Raw genomic sequence first — 16,027 nt, forward strand, 5'->3', positions numbered from 1 at the left:
GATAAAATTTTGCTTGCCGCGACGCTGACAGTCCGGTTTGAAATCTCAAAACCTTTCCCAGAATGAAAATTTAGATTAATAAAACAAACATCGAATGGCACCGTACTCTCGATACCAAACAAAAATCTGAAAAAATTAAGCTTCCAAACTGAACTTACATGTAGAATAAGATTATAAACAGAGTGAAAAGGTTACGCGTTGTAATCATCACACATGAAGTTAATGCCGCGAAGCTTTTTCGAGTTTCGTAACCGTTGCAGAACATTACGTGCGGGGTTTGGATTGAATATTTTTCCCTTGGCTGACTACTAGATCATCTCTGGATCCTACGAAAACCAGCAGGATTTTCGTTCGCGGTCCTTGCTTCTTATTTATTTGGAGTAACCATTTGCCGAACTGGCTCGTTTCCAAGGAAGTGCTAAATTTAAGAAAAACCCTCCCACAATCTTCAAAACAGTCTAATCGCGAGAAATAGTCTTGCGTGGAATGTTGTGTGACATGATGATTTCATTCGGCATCATAATGTCTCGCCATGTGACAAGATCAGATTTATGTTCGAACGTATGCTAATTTGTTGAACACGTGAACTCGAAAAAATGTTTTTATCAGGTCTCTTTCAGCGCAGAAGTGATACGGATTTATACAAAAGCCGTTCGAAGAGATTACGATTCTTTTTCTGAACGGATCGACAATTTTTCTGAACGGATTACCTAAGCCGATGGAACGCATGCAAGTTTCCTCTGAATGGATAGCACAAGCCGTTCGAACGCGGGTTGATTTTTTTCTGAATGTATTTTCCAAGCCGTTCGAACGGATGCATTTTTTTTTCCAGAACGGATGATAAACGGCTAGTGAATGGAATTCCGTTCGGGAAATTCAAAAGAGGTCAAAAGAGGTGTGATTTTATCAATCTATTGTTTACCTTTACAATACTGAAGGTATTGTAAAGGTAAACAAGCTCGAGGCGTTCGAACGGATGATGAATTTTTTTTATTAATGGCAAGCACTAGCCGTTCGAACGGATGATGAATTTTCTTGAACGGATAGCTCGAGCCGTTCGAACGGATTATGAATATTTTAGAACGGATAAGCTTGAGGCGTGTCAATCCGCTTGAACGGCTTATGAACGGCTATCCGTTTAAAAACGGCTAACCGTTCGGAAGGTTTTCACGTGAGAAGTCACACATTGTTTACATCGGAGGTAACTGAGAAACGAGCGCCTTAAGCGAAAGAGCGAGCGAGATTCATAAATTCTAAGTAATATTAAAGAATACTTGGACGTTTGAAACGCTGTTTGGTTCAGTATTAAGTCTGGGTTTCTTTATCCAGAACAGACAATTCCTTTTTCCTTATAAACAAGCGACGAGTCATTTGTGAAGCGAGCAAGATTGGAAATATGATAGCTTACATCGGCGATAACTGAAAAGCGAACGAGCGAGCGAGATTCATAAAATACAAACTAATATTTAAAGCATACTTTGACGTTCTAAACGCTATTCGATCTAGTATTGAATGTGGGTTTCTTTTCTCAGAACAAACAATTCCTTTTTCTTTTCTATATAAACTAGTGACGAGGTATTTGCAAAGCGAGCAAGATTGGAAATATGACAGCTTTCACTGAAGTTTTCATACTATGCAAATTTTTTTCTTGTTGGCGGCCGCATTTTCAAATAAGGATATTTCTTTATTTTGCAAAACACTGCCGCACAAAGCAAACTTGGAGGCAACCATTAGAACAGTGGTACAGACTCACATGTGTGAGGAAGTGGAGGGTGACATTTTGTTGTTTCTTACTGGGCAAGAGGTGTGTGTTCAAAGTTCTTGATGCACTGTTGAGTTTATTAAATTGGCATGTTTTGTTTAATCCTTTAAAACCCTTTGACTCCCAAGATATCATTCGTAACTCTCTCTACTGTCTGTCATACAATTCTTATGATGTCATTTAGGAGAATTTGGTATCTGATCAATTACCGCAATTTCCAGCCGTTTATCTGCATGGCCAATTATTGCATACAATGAAAAAAAAAGTCAACAGATTACCCGCACTGGTGGATAACCTACACCTTAAAAGCTAAGGAAATTTGTACAAAACTACTTGACAGAATGCAAATTCATGGACACATTTTGTTTGAACGATCATTCAGCGCCATGTTGATTTGTTGATTTCTCAAAAAAATCGATATCTCTGGTTCTACTGGGCTTAACAAGTCCCTAAAGCAGGAAAATTCTCTTCAGCTCAAGCTAGTGTTGACTGGAAATTTGTCACTGATGCGCCGGTTATCCTTGGTTTATTTTTGTCACCATCATGGTTTTGTTTACACGCATGCAGATAGTAACTTGTTTGTCGCGCAACTAATGTAATTGTGCATGAAATAAACTTGATTGGGCATCATATTTTCATGCTGCTTTGTGGCACTTTTAATACAATAAAATTCACCTGAGAGGTGGAAATGCAGGTAGGTGAGAATTTTCTTCAATTCAACCGCTAGTAGATTTCAAAATTATCACATAACCCGCACCTCCTCATTACCTGCAGTGGCATGTGTTAAAGAAAAAATCAACAGATTACCCGTGGGTAAGCGTCAGGAAATTACGGTAATAATCCCCTGATTGATATATTTTCTTTATTCTCATCACTTGTCTTCTTGATATTGTATTGTCATTGTAAGGAGAAATTCTGTCTTGGTCACTCATGGGAGTTAAAGAGTTAATTAAACTCCTAAGAGTGATAAGCATCCAATTCTCCCAACAGCGTCACCCCTGAATCAAACATTTAAGGTCACGAGAATATTTAAAATGACCACAACTTAGAAAGCTCTTGATTGTTCAGAAAAAATTCTCCATGTCAGCACCTTAGGAAATGTATAAGAGAAAAACAATGCCGATGTAAGGAGGTAGTGGGTTAAAGGTGCTCAAATTTCAACATCTAAATTGCATTTACTTTCAAAAATTCTTTGATTAGAATGACTGCAGAGTTGATTAATATTAGGCCTGAAATAAAGAAAAAAAATCCTTTATCAGCTTTTGGTGTGTAATTGGCAAAAGTGGTGCAAGTAGATGACTTTTAGTTGCCACTATTTTAAACTAGAACTTAAAGTGCTATTTAACCTTAGCTTCGAAGGACCATTCATTCCTGAATGACATTTTGCAACAAATACGAGTATTGTATTAATTTTTTGCAGTTTGTATATATTTTAAACAAAGTTAAACTAAGTTAAAAGTAGCCTTTCAACATTATACTTTATTCTCTCCATTCAGGAAATTGAAGAAGCATGTAAGAGACTGAAGAAGGAAATTGATAACCTGAGACCTGAAGTAGGCGAGCTCTGCTGCATCCCTCTGTATTCAACTCTTCCTCCTCAGCAGCAGCAGCGCATCTTTGACGCTCCTCCAGCAAAACGCCCTAATGGTGCCATTGGGCGCAAGCGCGTGGTGTCCACCAACTTGCTGAAACATCTCTTACCATTGATGGTGTGGTGTTTGTTATAGATCCTGGATTTTCCAAGCAGAAGGTCTGTCTTACTTCAGTATTTGATCACTGTCTACTTTTCACAAAGTATTTTACCATTTTTCTTGTCTCTTAACAAGCATGGGACAAAGTAAACGTTCTGAGTTTCCTTAAGGAATCCAACCCCAGACCATTGGATTCAGTGTGCAGGTTCAGTTCCTCATGGGGTCTCAGAACTTTTTCTCTGTCCCATGTTTGTGACAAGATCAAAAAATATATAATAATAATAATATAATAATAATAATAATAACAACAACAACAACTTTATTTATCCTGGTAGTAGAAAAAAACCGGTCAGTCAGTGAACAAAGGTTGATGGACTGGTAATAATCGGTGACCAGCAATATATGAGTATATAAGATTATTAACATGAAAAACAATGGCCTACAATAATGACAAAAATCCTAATGAAGAACTAAGCATTGATCTTACAAATATGATCAGCCTTATCCTTAATCATTAAGTAGGTAAAAGTTATGACCTTAAACTTACACTTAAACTGACCTTAAACTTAAACTTACCTGCTTTTTCTTACAAAGCTCAAAAATCTACATCTTTCTAATTCTGCATATATTATATTGTTCCTTATCAAGGTTGACTGAGTGTAAAGTCATTTTGTCTTTGGTTTGTCTATAATAGGTGTACATTCCCCATTTCCGTGTAGAGTCACTGTTAGTTTCTGCCATATCAAAAGCCAGTTCACAGCAGAGAGCTGGCCGTGCTGGTCGTACACATCCTGGCAAGTGTTTCAGATTGTACGCAGAGAAAGCTTATCAACTGAAACTGAAATGCAAGACAATACCTACCCTGAAATCCTGAGGTCCAACCTTGGTACTGTGGTGCTACGGCTGAAAAAGTTGGGCATCGACGACTTGGTGCATTTTGACTTCATGGATCCTCCTGGTAGGTTCAGTGCTTGTGAGCGAGCTGTTAAATGTGTATTAGCCCTTGATTTGTGGTGATTCCCAGAAGTGTCATTTCCTAAGGAATGGCTCAAAGTCTTACAAGTAAAAGGTTGCGTACAAACCAAACAAAGAAAGCTAAGATTTCATTCTTTTTTTGTCAGTTTGATAGCACCAGAAACTTTGATGAGAGCACTTGAACTGCTGAACCATCTTGGTGCCCTTGATGACAATGGAGACCTCACATCACTGGGCTCCATGATGGCAGAGTTTCCACTCTACCCTCAACTTGCTAACTGAAGATGGTGATAATGCCAGTTGTGACCATAACTGCTCGAATGAAATTCTCTCCGTTACTGCCATGTTATCAGGTATACAGATATCAAGTCAACCTGTTGATTTACTTAAAAATACCTTTTGATAAATTTTTATCACTATAATTTATTAATGATCCTGCCTCTGTCTGTTAGTTCCTCAGGTGTTTATGAGACCAAATGAAGCTAAAAAGGCAGCTGATGAAGCAAAGATGAAGTTTGCTCACATTGATGGAGATCACCTGACCTTACCCAATGTTTACCATGCATACAAACAAAGTGAGTGTGACTTGTAACCTGTACTTATATTGTATGCCAAGCTTTCTGATGTTATTGTGTGTGCATTGTTAACTAAAAAAACCACCTACTAATCTTGTCCTCTTAGTCCTTTCTGAACATGATGGAACCTTGTTTTTTTTTCTCCTTGGGGAAGATTTCTGCCACACAATTTGTCTGCCACACAATTTTTCTGCCACACAATTCTTGTAATGTTAGTTTGGAGAATTGGGTATTGGATCAACTCATTAGATTCTCTATTCTCATCACTTGTCTGCTTGGTATTGTATTGAAGTTGTAAGCCGAGAAATTCTGTCTTGGTCACTCGTGGGAGTCAAAGGATTAAACTTATTTGCAGATAATCTGACAATTCAGGTTCATGACTAACATTGCATTTACCAGTATAATGTACCGGTAACTCTTTGTTTGAGTTCTAGTACAGAAGTTGGAGCAGTTTTCTTTCTGCAGTCTCCAGGGATTTTGTGGTAGTCTTAGACAAGTTTAGCTACAATCTCTTCTTTTCCTCCTGATGATCTAATCAGGGTTTACAAGGACCAAGAAAGGGGACTCATTTTTGTATAGTATTAAATATAAAACAGGGCCAGTGGGCTCATTTTTGGTGGTGAGATTTGCCAGCCTTGGGAAGGGTACTTTGCTATTTTGGGGGCTGGCTTGACACAGTCAAAGCCCAAAGATGTCCCAAGCTATTTCAAACAAAACTTTTTTATCCTTATTTTTAGACCATGAAGATACACAGTGGGGTTATGATAATTTTATCCAACATCGTTCTCTCAAATCGGCTGATAATGTGAGACAGCAACTTACCAGGATCATGGACAGGTTCAACTTTGCACGACGTAGCACTGACTTCAACAGATTCATGTGTGTTTGAAAATTACATCAGCAATTTGGACAGTGTAAAATTATGTTTGGCCACAAGCAGGTTCTCTTTTGATGCTGCCAACTCGTGTACAAGTACTTTAAGTACAGAATGTCCTATCAAAATGAAGAGTGGTGAGAATGGCATTTTTTTTTCCCCAAACTAATGCAGTGATCTAATTTGAAGTACTCCAGACACTGACCATTAAATCTGTAAATCCTACCTACCCACCCACCCATCCCTCCCTCCCATGTTACTGTTCTGATGAGTAGGTGGCTCATTTGGAGAGGTCTGGACACTACCTGACTGTCAAAGACAACCAGGTGAGACATTACCTACCTATTCCCTTTACTTACAGCACAAAATTTTCGTATCTATAGGTTATATAGTAATAGCACAACGTTGATTAAGCCCTGTTTTCATAATTATGCTGGGAAAATCCAAGCCAATCAGCAATTTCACTGTTTCCCAACTGTCCCAGATTTTGCAAATATAATTATTAGGAGATTGATGGATGTCTTTGCCAGATTCTTGGGTATGCCATTTTTCTTTGTGATGGGGGGGTACTGAAGCTAAGCAACTAGAGGACTGGTAACAAGCTAAACTACTGACATCACTGACAGCAAAAAAAGAACTTGTCATGTGTAGGATCACCGAAGCATCATACTGAAAGCAGATAATTCCATGGGAAGGAACCCTCCAAATGTGTGGCTTCATAGCTCAGTTGTCAGTAGGGCCAAATAGTACTTGGGAGCCATGGGATTAAATCCCATCAGTCTGAGGTTTTTCCAGGCCTCTTTTCAGCAATTCTTAAAACTCCAATACAACTGCAAGGATTATACCCTTGCTTGATTTTTATCCGCAGGTCAATTGAAATTTACTTCACTATAATTATTATTTTACCAACCATTAGGTTGTACAACTCCATCTATCAACTTGTTTCGATCACAAGCTTGAGTGAGTGTAGTACAATTAGTTTGTTTTGACCACCAAGAGCTACATTCAGACCTGCACAGACAGAAAGGTTGACCAGTAAGGTTAGTGGTACTCAAGGGTTTCTTGAGTGTATTGTTTTGGGGTGTTTACACAATAACCCTTTGTACGGTGGCCCACAACTGTCACGGCAAAACAAAAAGTCACGGCACTACAAACTTTACTCACGGCAAAACTAAATTAACTCACGGCAAAACAAAATTAACTCACGGCAAAACAAAATTAACTCACGGCAAAACAAAATTAACTCACGGCAAAACAAAATTAACTCACGGCAAAACAAAATTAACTCACGGCAAAATAAAGAAAACGAGTTGGTCAGCGGTTGGTCAGCGGTTGCTATTTGCATTTGAAATGGATTGTCGTGTAACAATAACACAATACTCGCTCGGAAACCGCCATTTTTCGAGTTCATCATGTTTTGCTCCGCGTGTGGTTCGGTAGTAGATGAAGATGCAAACTTTTGTAAAAGCTGTGGTAAAGGTACGTTTCTTAATTTAAAGTTTTCGTATTTGCATTTCTTTTAGTTCCAAACAACGATGGGCGCGAAGACACTGCTACAAATTAGCTGAGTAGCACGTGTCTGGAATGAGATTGTGCATGTAGCCTGTGTGTAAAAAGAAACATTTATTATGTATGTGCCTTGGTGAATTAAGGATTTTTCAACAGGTGGAAAATACTGTACGCCTGCAAAGTGTCTGTCAATTATATTTTTTCTCTTTGTTTCTCTTTGTATTGTATTGTGTTGTATTGTACATGTTAAGAGGTAGAAAAAGTGGTCTGTGTTCATCCCTATATTTTTTTTACATTGACGTTTTAGACCTAAGGCTAGAAGATTCAAGTGAAGAAGAAGACTCTAGCAATGAAGTTGAGGTGGAGATTGACGAGGAGACCATTATCAAATATTATTTTCAACGCGGTTTTAGTTATGAAGAAATCATTCATTTCCTTGCTAAGCGTCATGACCATGAAATAAGTAAGAGCACACTTTTAAGGCGATTGAAGACATATGGACTCAAGAGAAGGAGTTTTTTCAAGGCGAATGATTCTGGTGAGGTTTTAGAGGCAGTTAGAAAACGTATCCTTGAGATTATCCATGGACCTGGATCATGTGGCGGATACAGGACGGTATGGCACACCTTAAAGATGGAAGGTTTGCATGTTCCTCGTATAATAGTTCAAGATATATTAAAAGAGGTAGATCCAGAAGGTTGTCAGTTGAGGAAAGCTCACCGGTTGAAGAGGAGGACTTATCATTGTCTTGGGCCAAATGATACTTGGCACATGGATGGTTATGACAAACTGAAGCCCTTTGGGTTTTCCATACATGGAGCCATAGATGGCTTCAGCCGGAAAATATTATGGCTTGAGGTTACCAGGTCCAACAACTCACCAGACAACATTGCCACTTACTTCTTAAGTACTGTAAAAGAATTGAAGGGGTGCCCTAGACAGCTAATTACAGATCTTGGCACTGAAAACGGATTGGCAGCATCAATGCAGTCTTATTTTCATGATGATGCTGATGCCCACCGTTATGTCTCGTCACCTAGAAACCAAAGAATTGAAGGGTGGTGGTCATTTTATTCACGGAGCAGGTCAACATGGTGGCGCAATTTTTTTCAAGATTTAGAATTTAAGGGTGTCTTAGACTCTTCTTCTGAATTAAGTATGGAATGTTTGTGGAACTGTTTTGCGCCAGTTATCCAGAAAGACCTAGACATTGTTAAAGAACACTGGAACAGCCACAGAATTAGGAAAAGTAGGCACAACACAGTCCCTGGTAGACCTGATTCACTATTCTATTTGCCTGAGTTTCATGGGGCTGTTGGAAACCTTCTGCTCAACGTTCCTCAGTTTGAAATTGACTATGTATCTCAGCACATAATTCAGAGGAGAAGTGGTAATGAATATCAAGATTACTTTGATTACGCTAGAATTGCCCTTGGAATCAGCCTTCCAAACGACTGGCAAGAGGCAGAGAGACTTTATCGCAAACTTTTAACCGTAGCTGTAAATGGTGCATAATTGCCAAAATTCAGTCTAAGATTGCTTAAGATATTGTTAGACGTTTCTCATTTTAAGCAAGTTATGTCTTGTTTTTTTGTCCCAAAACCACACCAACTGTCACTTGGTGTTAACATTACTGTACAGTATATCAGCCATTGAGTCAATCAGTAAAGGTTACTGCTTGGTTAAAAAAATATATATATTATCAAAGAAAAGCGACTCAAGAAGTCTTCATGGTCAAAATATAACATTAACTTAAGTATTTTATTGATCAAATTGATCTCCAAGACTTTATGAAAACTGTATTTGTGTTATCATTAACCAGAAGATGAGGCTACTCTTGTTAATGAAAGAAATGCACTGAAGAACATTGTTGTAACAGACATAAGGTCATATGAACATGTATGATTAGGAATCTCAAAAACCTTATCAATTTTCAAAGTTGATATGATAGCTGCATTTGTATGCCTCAGAAATAACTTTAACATTAACTTGTGGTTTTTTTTTTAAACTCTATAACAATGCCATAACGATTGTGAAAGCAACATCTGTTTGTCCTGTAAATCTCTTTGCAGTGGTCCCTAATGGAAAACCATTTTTACCTAAAAGTCTTAAATAGCGTTAAGCCATACCAAACGATTGTCCCTTGGATAGTGCTAACATTAAGATTTCATTGAAAGTTTCCTGTGTTTTCATGTGTGCTATGGGGAAAGTGACTTCTTTTGCACATGCTCTAACTACTGGAAAACAAATTTGGTGTTTTGGATTCCTGATAAGACAATCATGATCAAATTTGACAGTTATTGATATTTGTTCTCCACTGATAGGCTTGTGTTTCTGCCCAGTCAACCAGCCCAAAACACCTGCTGGTGTTAGGTCAGGAAGGAGCAACTCTTCCTGTGATCCTGCAGCTTCCTTGCCTGTGTCCTCACAACTTGCCATTGCCTCTGCATACCCAGAACAATTAATATTTGGATCATCTTCAAGGTGAAAGAGGAAATCTTGAAGAAGGTCCATTGTCGCCTCTTCAACTTTCCTTCGTGAGCTTCCTTCCTTAGCATGTTCTGGGTGCAGTGATGAAAACAAGTAGTTTGCATCAACTGCACCAATGTCACCTGCATTTTTCACAAAGAGTGGCTTACAAGCTTCGGGGTGGGTTTGGATAATGTCTTTCAAACCATAGGAATCTAACCCATTCAGGAATTCCTTGAGGTAAACAAGCCTCTTGGTCACTAAACTGATTGCTACAGAACTAAGGATCTCTTCAGTGTGAGAAGCCTCAACAGTCCCTGTGTACCCATGCTCAATAATAGTGTCGGTGTGTGCCATTATGTCCTCTTTGATTGCATCCAGTAATTCCCTGTCAGATGTCGTCAGATGCTTTCCACTGTCAAGTTGCTGGAGAGGAACATTTGGATCTGCCATCAAGCCATAGACACTTTCCTCCAGGAAACATGGTGCTGGCCCACCTTGGGCTATACTAGCAGCCACAATCTCTCCACAGACTTTGAAGTTTCCATTATGTACATGGTATGTGGAATCCACTGGCTGCCCATTTGGGAAGATGACAGTGCCAATGTTAGGAAGAGTGATGGTAAAGAACTCCTTTGCCATTGCTCCAGAATCAATTCCTTTTTCTCCACTGAAGTGGACTCTTACAATTTTCTTTGTGCTACCAGTGTTCTTTTTCACTTCTCTGCTCCATATTGATAGTGTCCTGTCTAATGGGGCACCTCTTCTTACTACGATGAAAAAATTACTTGACTCATCTACCTGCCTACCCAAATGGGTTACCACTGAAGATGAATCACTGATTGTCGTGTTTTCTTCCTCATGGGTGATGATATCCTCCACATCATAGCATCTTTGAAGATCAAAAGCTAAGTTTTCATCTTCCTCAAGCTGCTGAAGCTGCTGAACATGTTTAGACTGATCACATTCGTGCTTCTGATCTTGGTCGAGCTGATACTCACATTCAAGCTTCGGAGTCATCTCCATCAGCTGGTCTTGATAAAACTGACTGCATTGATTTTGTTTTGCAATTACAGGTTAGGTCAATTTCACATTTCTGGCGTTTATTACATGAACTAGGGGCATCACTGTCATCATCACCAAAGTCAGTCAAATCATGCTCATCAAAGTTACCTTCAGATATTTGAAAGTCTCGATCGGGACACAAGAAAAAGTGATTCTTTTAAAATCTTTCCCTAATTCCTCTTGATATCTGCTCAGTGTGAAGAGCTCTTTCTTTGACCCGGGTAAAAGGAGGGCCTTTTGCCCATCCTCCAATAGTAAATGGTACGGCTGACTTTCATCATAAAGATTGCTGTGGAATGTTTTCCATTTTTCTTCTGCTTGTTGTCGTAGAGTAGCATAACTTGCATTAGGTGACACTCGTAATGGCAATCTTTTACCTCTCTTTGATTTGAGAATTTGATCTTTCTCATTCCACTCCATAAGACCCAAGTGAACCACAACATCTTCATATTTTTTCTCTTCTTTACTAAACTTTGTCACTCGGGATTTCCACTCTTTCCCCTTACTTTTCCTGAAGCTTGCAAATGACTTTACTTTGGTACTAGTAAAATCGCTATCTTCAGAACTTCTTCCTTGTTTCTCCATGCTTGAGTGAATTGCTAAGTAAAAGAAAGGTTCATATATTTTAAAAAAGATCCTTCAACACTACATGTTATATCACTGTACCTAGAAAAGGGGCACTATATTTATTTTTATTTTTTATTTTTATTTGATTTATTTGTTTAAGCAGGTTGAATTTATTGGCAACTATTAAGCTGATGTGGACCTGCTGTTTTCCCACCCAACCCACCCCAGGGGAGGACATCCAGCACACAGTAATCTCGTGCGTGGGAAATTAACGTCTCTTACCCATTACCCTTAAGAGACGGGACCTCCGGCTTTACGTCTTATCCGAGAGACGAAGCAAAGTGGGTAAAGCATCTTGCTTAAGGATACAGCGACATGTCCCTGGTAGGACTTGAACCCGGGCCCTTCGACCCAGAGTCCAGCGCACTTAACCACTGGACCACTGACGCCCCACTAACTTTAAATTAAGAAACGTACACGTGCTACTCAGCTAATTTGTAGCAGTGTCTTCGCGCCCATCGTTGTTTGGAACTAAAAGAAATGCAAATACGAAAACTTTAAATTAAGAAACGTACCTTTACCACAGCCTTTACAAAAGTTTGCATCTTCATCTACTACCGAACCACACGCGGAGCAAAACATGATGAACTCGAAAAATGGCGGTTTCCGGGCGAGTATTGTGTTATTGTTACACGACAATCCATTTCAAATGCAAATAGCAACCGCTGACCAACCGCTGACCAACTCGTTTTCTTTATTTTGCCGTGAGTTAATTTTGTTTTGCCGTGAGTTAATTTTGTTTTGCCGTGAGTTAATTTTGTTTTGCCGTGAGTTAATTTTGTTTTGCCGTGAGTTAATTTTGTTTTGCCGTGAGTTAATTTAGTTTTGCCGTGAGTAAAGTTTGTAGTGCCGTGACTTTTTGTTTTGCCGTGACAGTTGTGGGCCACCGTACCTTTGTGACTGATCTGTGAAATGTTGTCACGAGTGCAACAAAAACAAATTCAACTGAATCTTGGTCAACTGTGATCTGCGGCAATTGATGATGTTATCTTTGTTTTCATCAAGACCCACTAGGAGGATCTAGTTTCTTTTTTGCCCATTTTTTAGGTCAGGTGTCATTTTTGTATAAGGTACAAGACGTGTTACAACAGTATCAAGCAAGATGACTTTATTAATCACGCATCAAGCTTTTTTTTGTGGTGGCTCACTTATTGCACCATGAAGAAGACCTTCTGCTTTGGTGTCAGTCTGTTTAACAATTAGATTCCATATCGCCATGCATCTGTTCTGTTATAGGTGACAGATGAAGTCAAAATAATGGTAGCAGCAAAGAGAGGAGCACTTGGCACTGCTGAGTGTAACTGAATGTTCTTACCACAATTTTACATCTTCTGTGATCTATGATTGAAAAGTCACACTGCAACATGGATTCTGTCTGTTTTGTATAGTAATGAAGTAAAAAACTTTCAATTATGCTGTAGTGAATGTGTCTGCCCTCCAATAGACCAATCATAGTTCAGCTTACTACATGAACAACAAGATGTAGCATTATTGCAGTAGGCTTGACACAGGAGTGCATTAGAACAGTGGATAGAATCAATTAAGCCTAGAATGCATAAGAGACCTTTTGGAAACCTCAGGAGAACCTCTGAACCTCTTGAATGACTATTGTAAGACATTTTAAGAAAGCTTCCTGCTTGATTTTTGTACAGGTTGGTGAAAATTACACCCCAGTACTATGACCGTGTGTGAAGCCAAGCGTGTCATGGAAAGGATTATAGAGAGGTTACAGAAGAACAGATAAAACTTCAAATGAACTGTGGACAACCTCAGTAAAAAAAAAAAATAATAATAAAACTTGTGAAAGAAAGAACTTGTAAAAAACCTTATTGCTAAGAAAATCATGCCATCATCTGCATTTGGTTCTTTCTACATGTAACTTGAAAGTAAAACTAGATAATTATGCTTCTGTTTTTCCTCTGTTTGCTTCCTGAGATCTTTCCTCAGAAGTTTTTTCAGCTAACGACATAGAAACAGTAACATTCAGGCAAAGATTCAGGCCATCCAAGCGTGTTAAACAGTTTGCAGCTCCAAGTAAAAGCTGCTCCTTGAATCCTTTAGTTGCTGATTTGTAACTTGTTGCTGTACATAGCTTTCAATCGCTTTCAATGTCTTTGCTATGTTAACTTTGAAACTCCAGAGACTGATTTAACTTCTCCCCTTCAGCTGCTTTAAATATTCTTGTAAATCAGTAAAGTGTTTTCATCCATTAGTTAAGTCAGTGAAGATCAAACACTCCATCTCTAAGCCTCGACATATCTCCTACGGCGTACCCCAGGGATCAGTACTTGGTCCACTACTCAGTTTCTAATGTATACCTCGCCTACAGAAGACATCGTTGCTGAACATGGCCTAAACTGTATGATATATGCTGATGATTCGCAACTTTACATAAAGATTAACTCCTCTGACAGAATGCTAGGCATGGAAAGATTGAAATCATGTGTTAATGCAATCATGGAGTGGGCCAAGAAAAACAGATTGCAGTGCAACCCTTCAAAAACAGAAATCATTCATTTCCTCTCACGCTTCTCAAAAAATCCTCCTTTCTGTAATATCAATATTGGAGATGATATCATTAATTTATCTAATACTGTCCGAGACCTAGGCGTCATGCTTGATTCTGTGATGAACTTACGGTCGCATATAAATTCCATCTGGAAATCGTCGTCTCTAGCAATCAGAAATATTGGTCGCGTTCGTAAATACCTCTCGACGCAGCAAAATGAAAGATTGATACATGCCTTCATCTCATCGAGACTTGATTACTGTAATAGCCTATTGTACGGTCTACCGATTTGTGACATCGAAAAATTCCAACGGATCCAAAACACAGCTGCCCGCTTGTTAGTCGGTGCTAAATCAAGAGACAGTATAACACCTATACTTATGAAACTTCATTGGCTCCCGGTCACAAAACGAATTCAATTCAAGATACTGTTGTTAACATTCAAAGCACTAAATGACATGGCTCCAACCTATCTTGTTGAACTTCTTAGTCGATATATTCCAGCACGAAACCTCCGTTCATCAAATATGAATCTACTTGAGGTCCCAACAATTCGAACTAAAACGTATGGGCAAAGAGCATTCTCCTACGCCGCACCGTATTTGTGGAATCAATTACCTGAATGCATAAAAAACGCCGAATCTGTTGACTCCTTTAAACGCTTATTGAAAACTTATCTTTTCAAAAATTAAGCCACCAGATTTTTCGATATCGTACGTTGTCAAACATATGTATAACACGTAATAATTCATTAGTTTAGATAGAGTAGCGAATTGCATGTATAGGATTTTTATTGAAATTTTATTAATTTGTAATTGTAAAGCGCATAGAGTTCAATTTTAATGCGCTATATAAGAACTTATTATTAAATTAAATTAAATTATTCCCTTTACCTGTTTTCTGATAGTAGCGGAGGTAATGTGGCAAGAAAAAGTTGCATGTTCATTACCTCTGGGCATTCATGGGTGAAGTAATCAGCTGCATCTCAGTTCTACAAACTTGATTTGCTTCTACAGGCTTGATTTGCTGGTCAGGGATCTTGAACGGAACCTTTCCCACTCCTTGTTAGATGAAACAATTGAAAAATTGCTTAATAAAATCCAAGGAACACACTTTCATTGTGTTGTTATTAAAAGGATTAACTTTGGGAAAACTGCAGATATCTTGAAGTAATTTAAGCAGCTCACGGTTATTGATCATCAATGCTTTGCGCCACACATTTTGCCTGACGTTGAACATTGGGTTCTTCAAAAACTGCGTACACTTTCCAAGTTCTATTCTTCATTGCATCTGCTGTCGTTTTATCAATAGCAATGAGCTGTAAAATAAAACCACTACAAGGTTAATAGTTGAAAGTTCCTTGTTGACACCATTTCGTTACTGGGGGGCAGGAGAGAATGTGAATAGCTATAAATGAAAAAATAATTATTTACTCTCACTGTATCCCCTCCTTTAATGCCAGAAAGATTATCTTAAGTGAAGTTTACTCCTGATGGACTGAAAAATACGGCACGCGATAGAACACCCTGAAATGAAATAGTTGCAAGTTTCAGAATGTTCTGGAAAAGCAAACAGAAAAAGTCTATCTTCCAACCCCCTCAACTATGAATTTTTTCACTTGAGGTTACCGTGCACCTTCAGGGGTGTCTCTCGTGCAAGCGATGCATGTAGCGCGTCCGGTTTAAACTGCAGATATCTAAACCCCACATTAAATTAAAGCTTATAGGACTGGCTATCAGACTGTACCAAAAATTTTGAAAAAAAATGAATTGTCGAATTTTTCACGACTTCTAAATGCGAGCGCCCGAATCACTTTTTAAGAGCTACAAGTCAAAGGGAATTTGTTTCATTGCTCTCAAATTTTGACAGGAGCTAGTTTTACATATAAACAACAAAACGTGTCTCTGAATATTTTATTTCTAAATACTTTTTTCTTCAAGAGCGATTTTTGTAAGATCACTCCACATTTTT

General features: G+C 38.6%; 2 protein-coding genes and 1 pseudogene across 3 annotated transcripts; 2 read left to right on the top strand and 1 right to left on the bottom strand.

Moving 5' to 3' along the window:
* Positions 1-1,093: 1,093 nt before the first annotated feature.
* LOC148737604 (putative pre-mRNA-splicing factor ATP-dependent RNA helicase PRP1) lies at positions 1,094-15,402 on the top strand (annotated as a pseudogene). Its single transcript, XR_015996174.1, has 8 exons — positions 1,094-1,804; positions 3,259-3,512; positions 4,148-4,411; positions 4,583-4,781; positions 4,881-5,003; positions 5,741-6,203; positions 6,794-6,917; positions 13,200-15,402. The product of XR_015996174.1 is annotated as a putative pre-mRNA-splicing factor ATP-dependent RNA helicase PRP1 (transcript).
* Positions 6,976-9,329, top strand: LOC148737605 (uncharacterized). The gene is made up of 2 exons (XM_088747379.1): positions 6,976-7,356; positions 7,694-9,329. Exons 1-2 carry the CDS (start codon positions 7,290-7,292, stop codon positions 8,899-8,901), a joined length of 1,275 nt encoding a protein of 424 aa, XP_088603505.1. The 5' UTR covers positions 6,976-7,289; the 3' UTR covers positions 8,902-9,329.
* Positions 9,065-10,889, bottom strand: LOC148737606 (uncharacterized). The gene has a single exon (XM_088747428.1). It carries the CDS (start codon positions 10,879-10,881, stop codon positions 9,505-9,507), a length of 1,377 nt encoding a protein of 458 aa, XP_088603554.1. The 5' UTR covers positions 10,882-10,889; the 3' UTR covers positions 9,065-9,504.
* Positions 15,403-16,027: the final 625 nt, after the last annotated feature.

This window comes from Stylophora pistillata, chromosome 2 (genome assembly GCF_964205215.1).
Source record: "Stylophora pistillata chromosome 2, jaStyPist1.2, whole genome shotgun sequence".
In the NCBI taxonomy this organism is placed as follows: Eukaryota; Metazoa; Cnidaria; class Anthozoa; order Scleractinia; family Pocilloporidae; genus Stylophora; species Stylophora pistillata.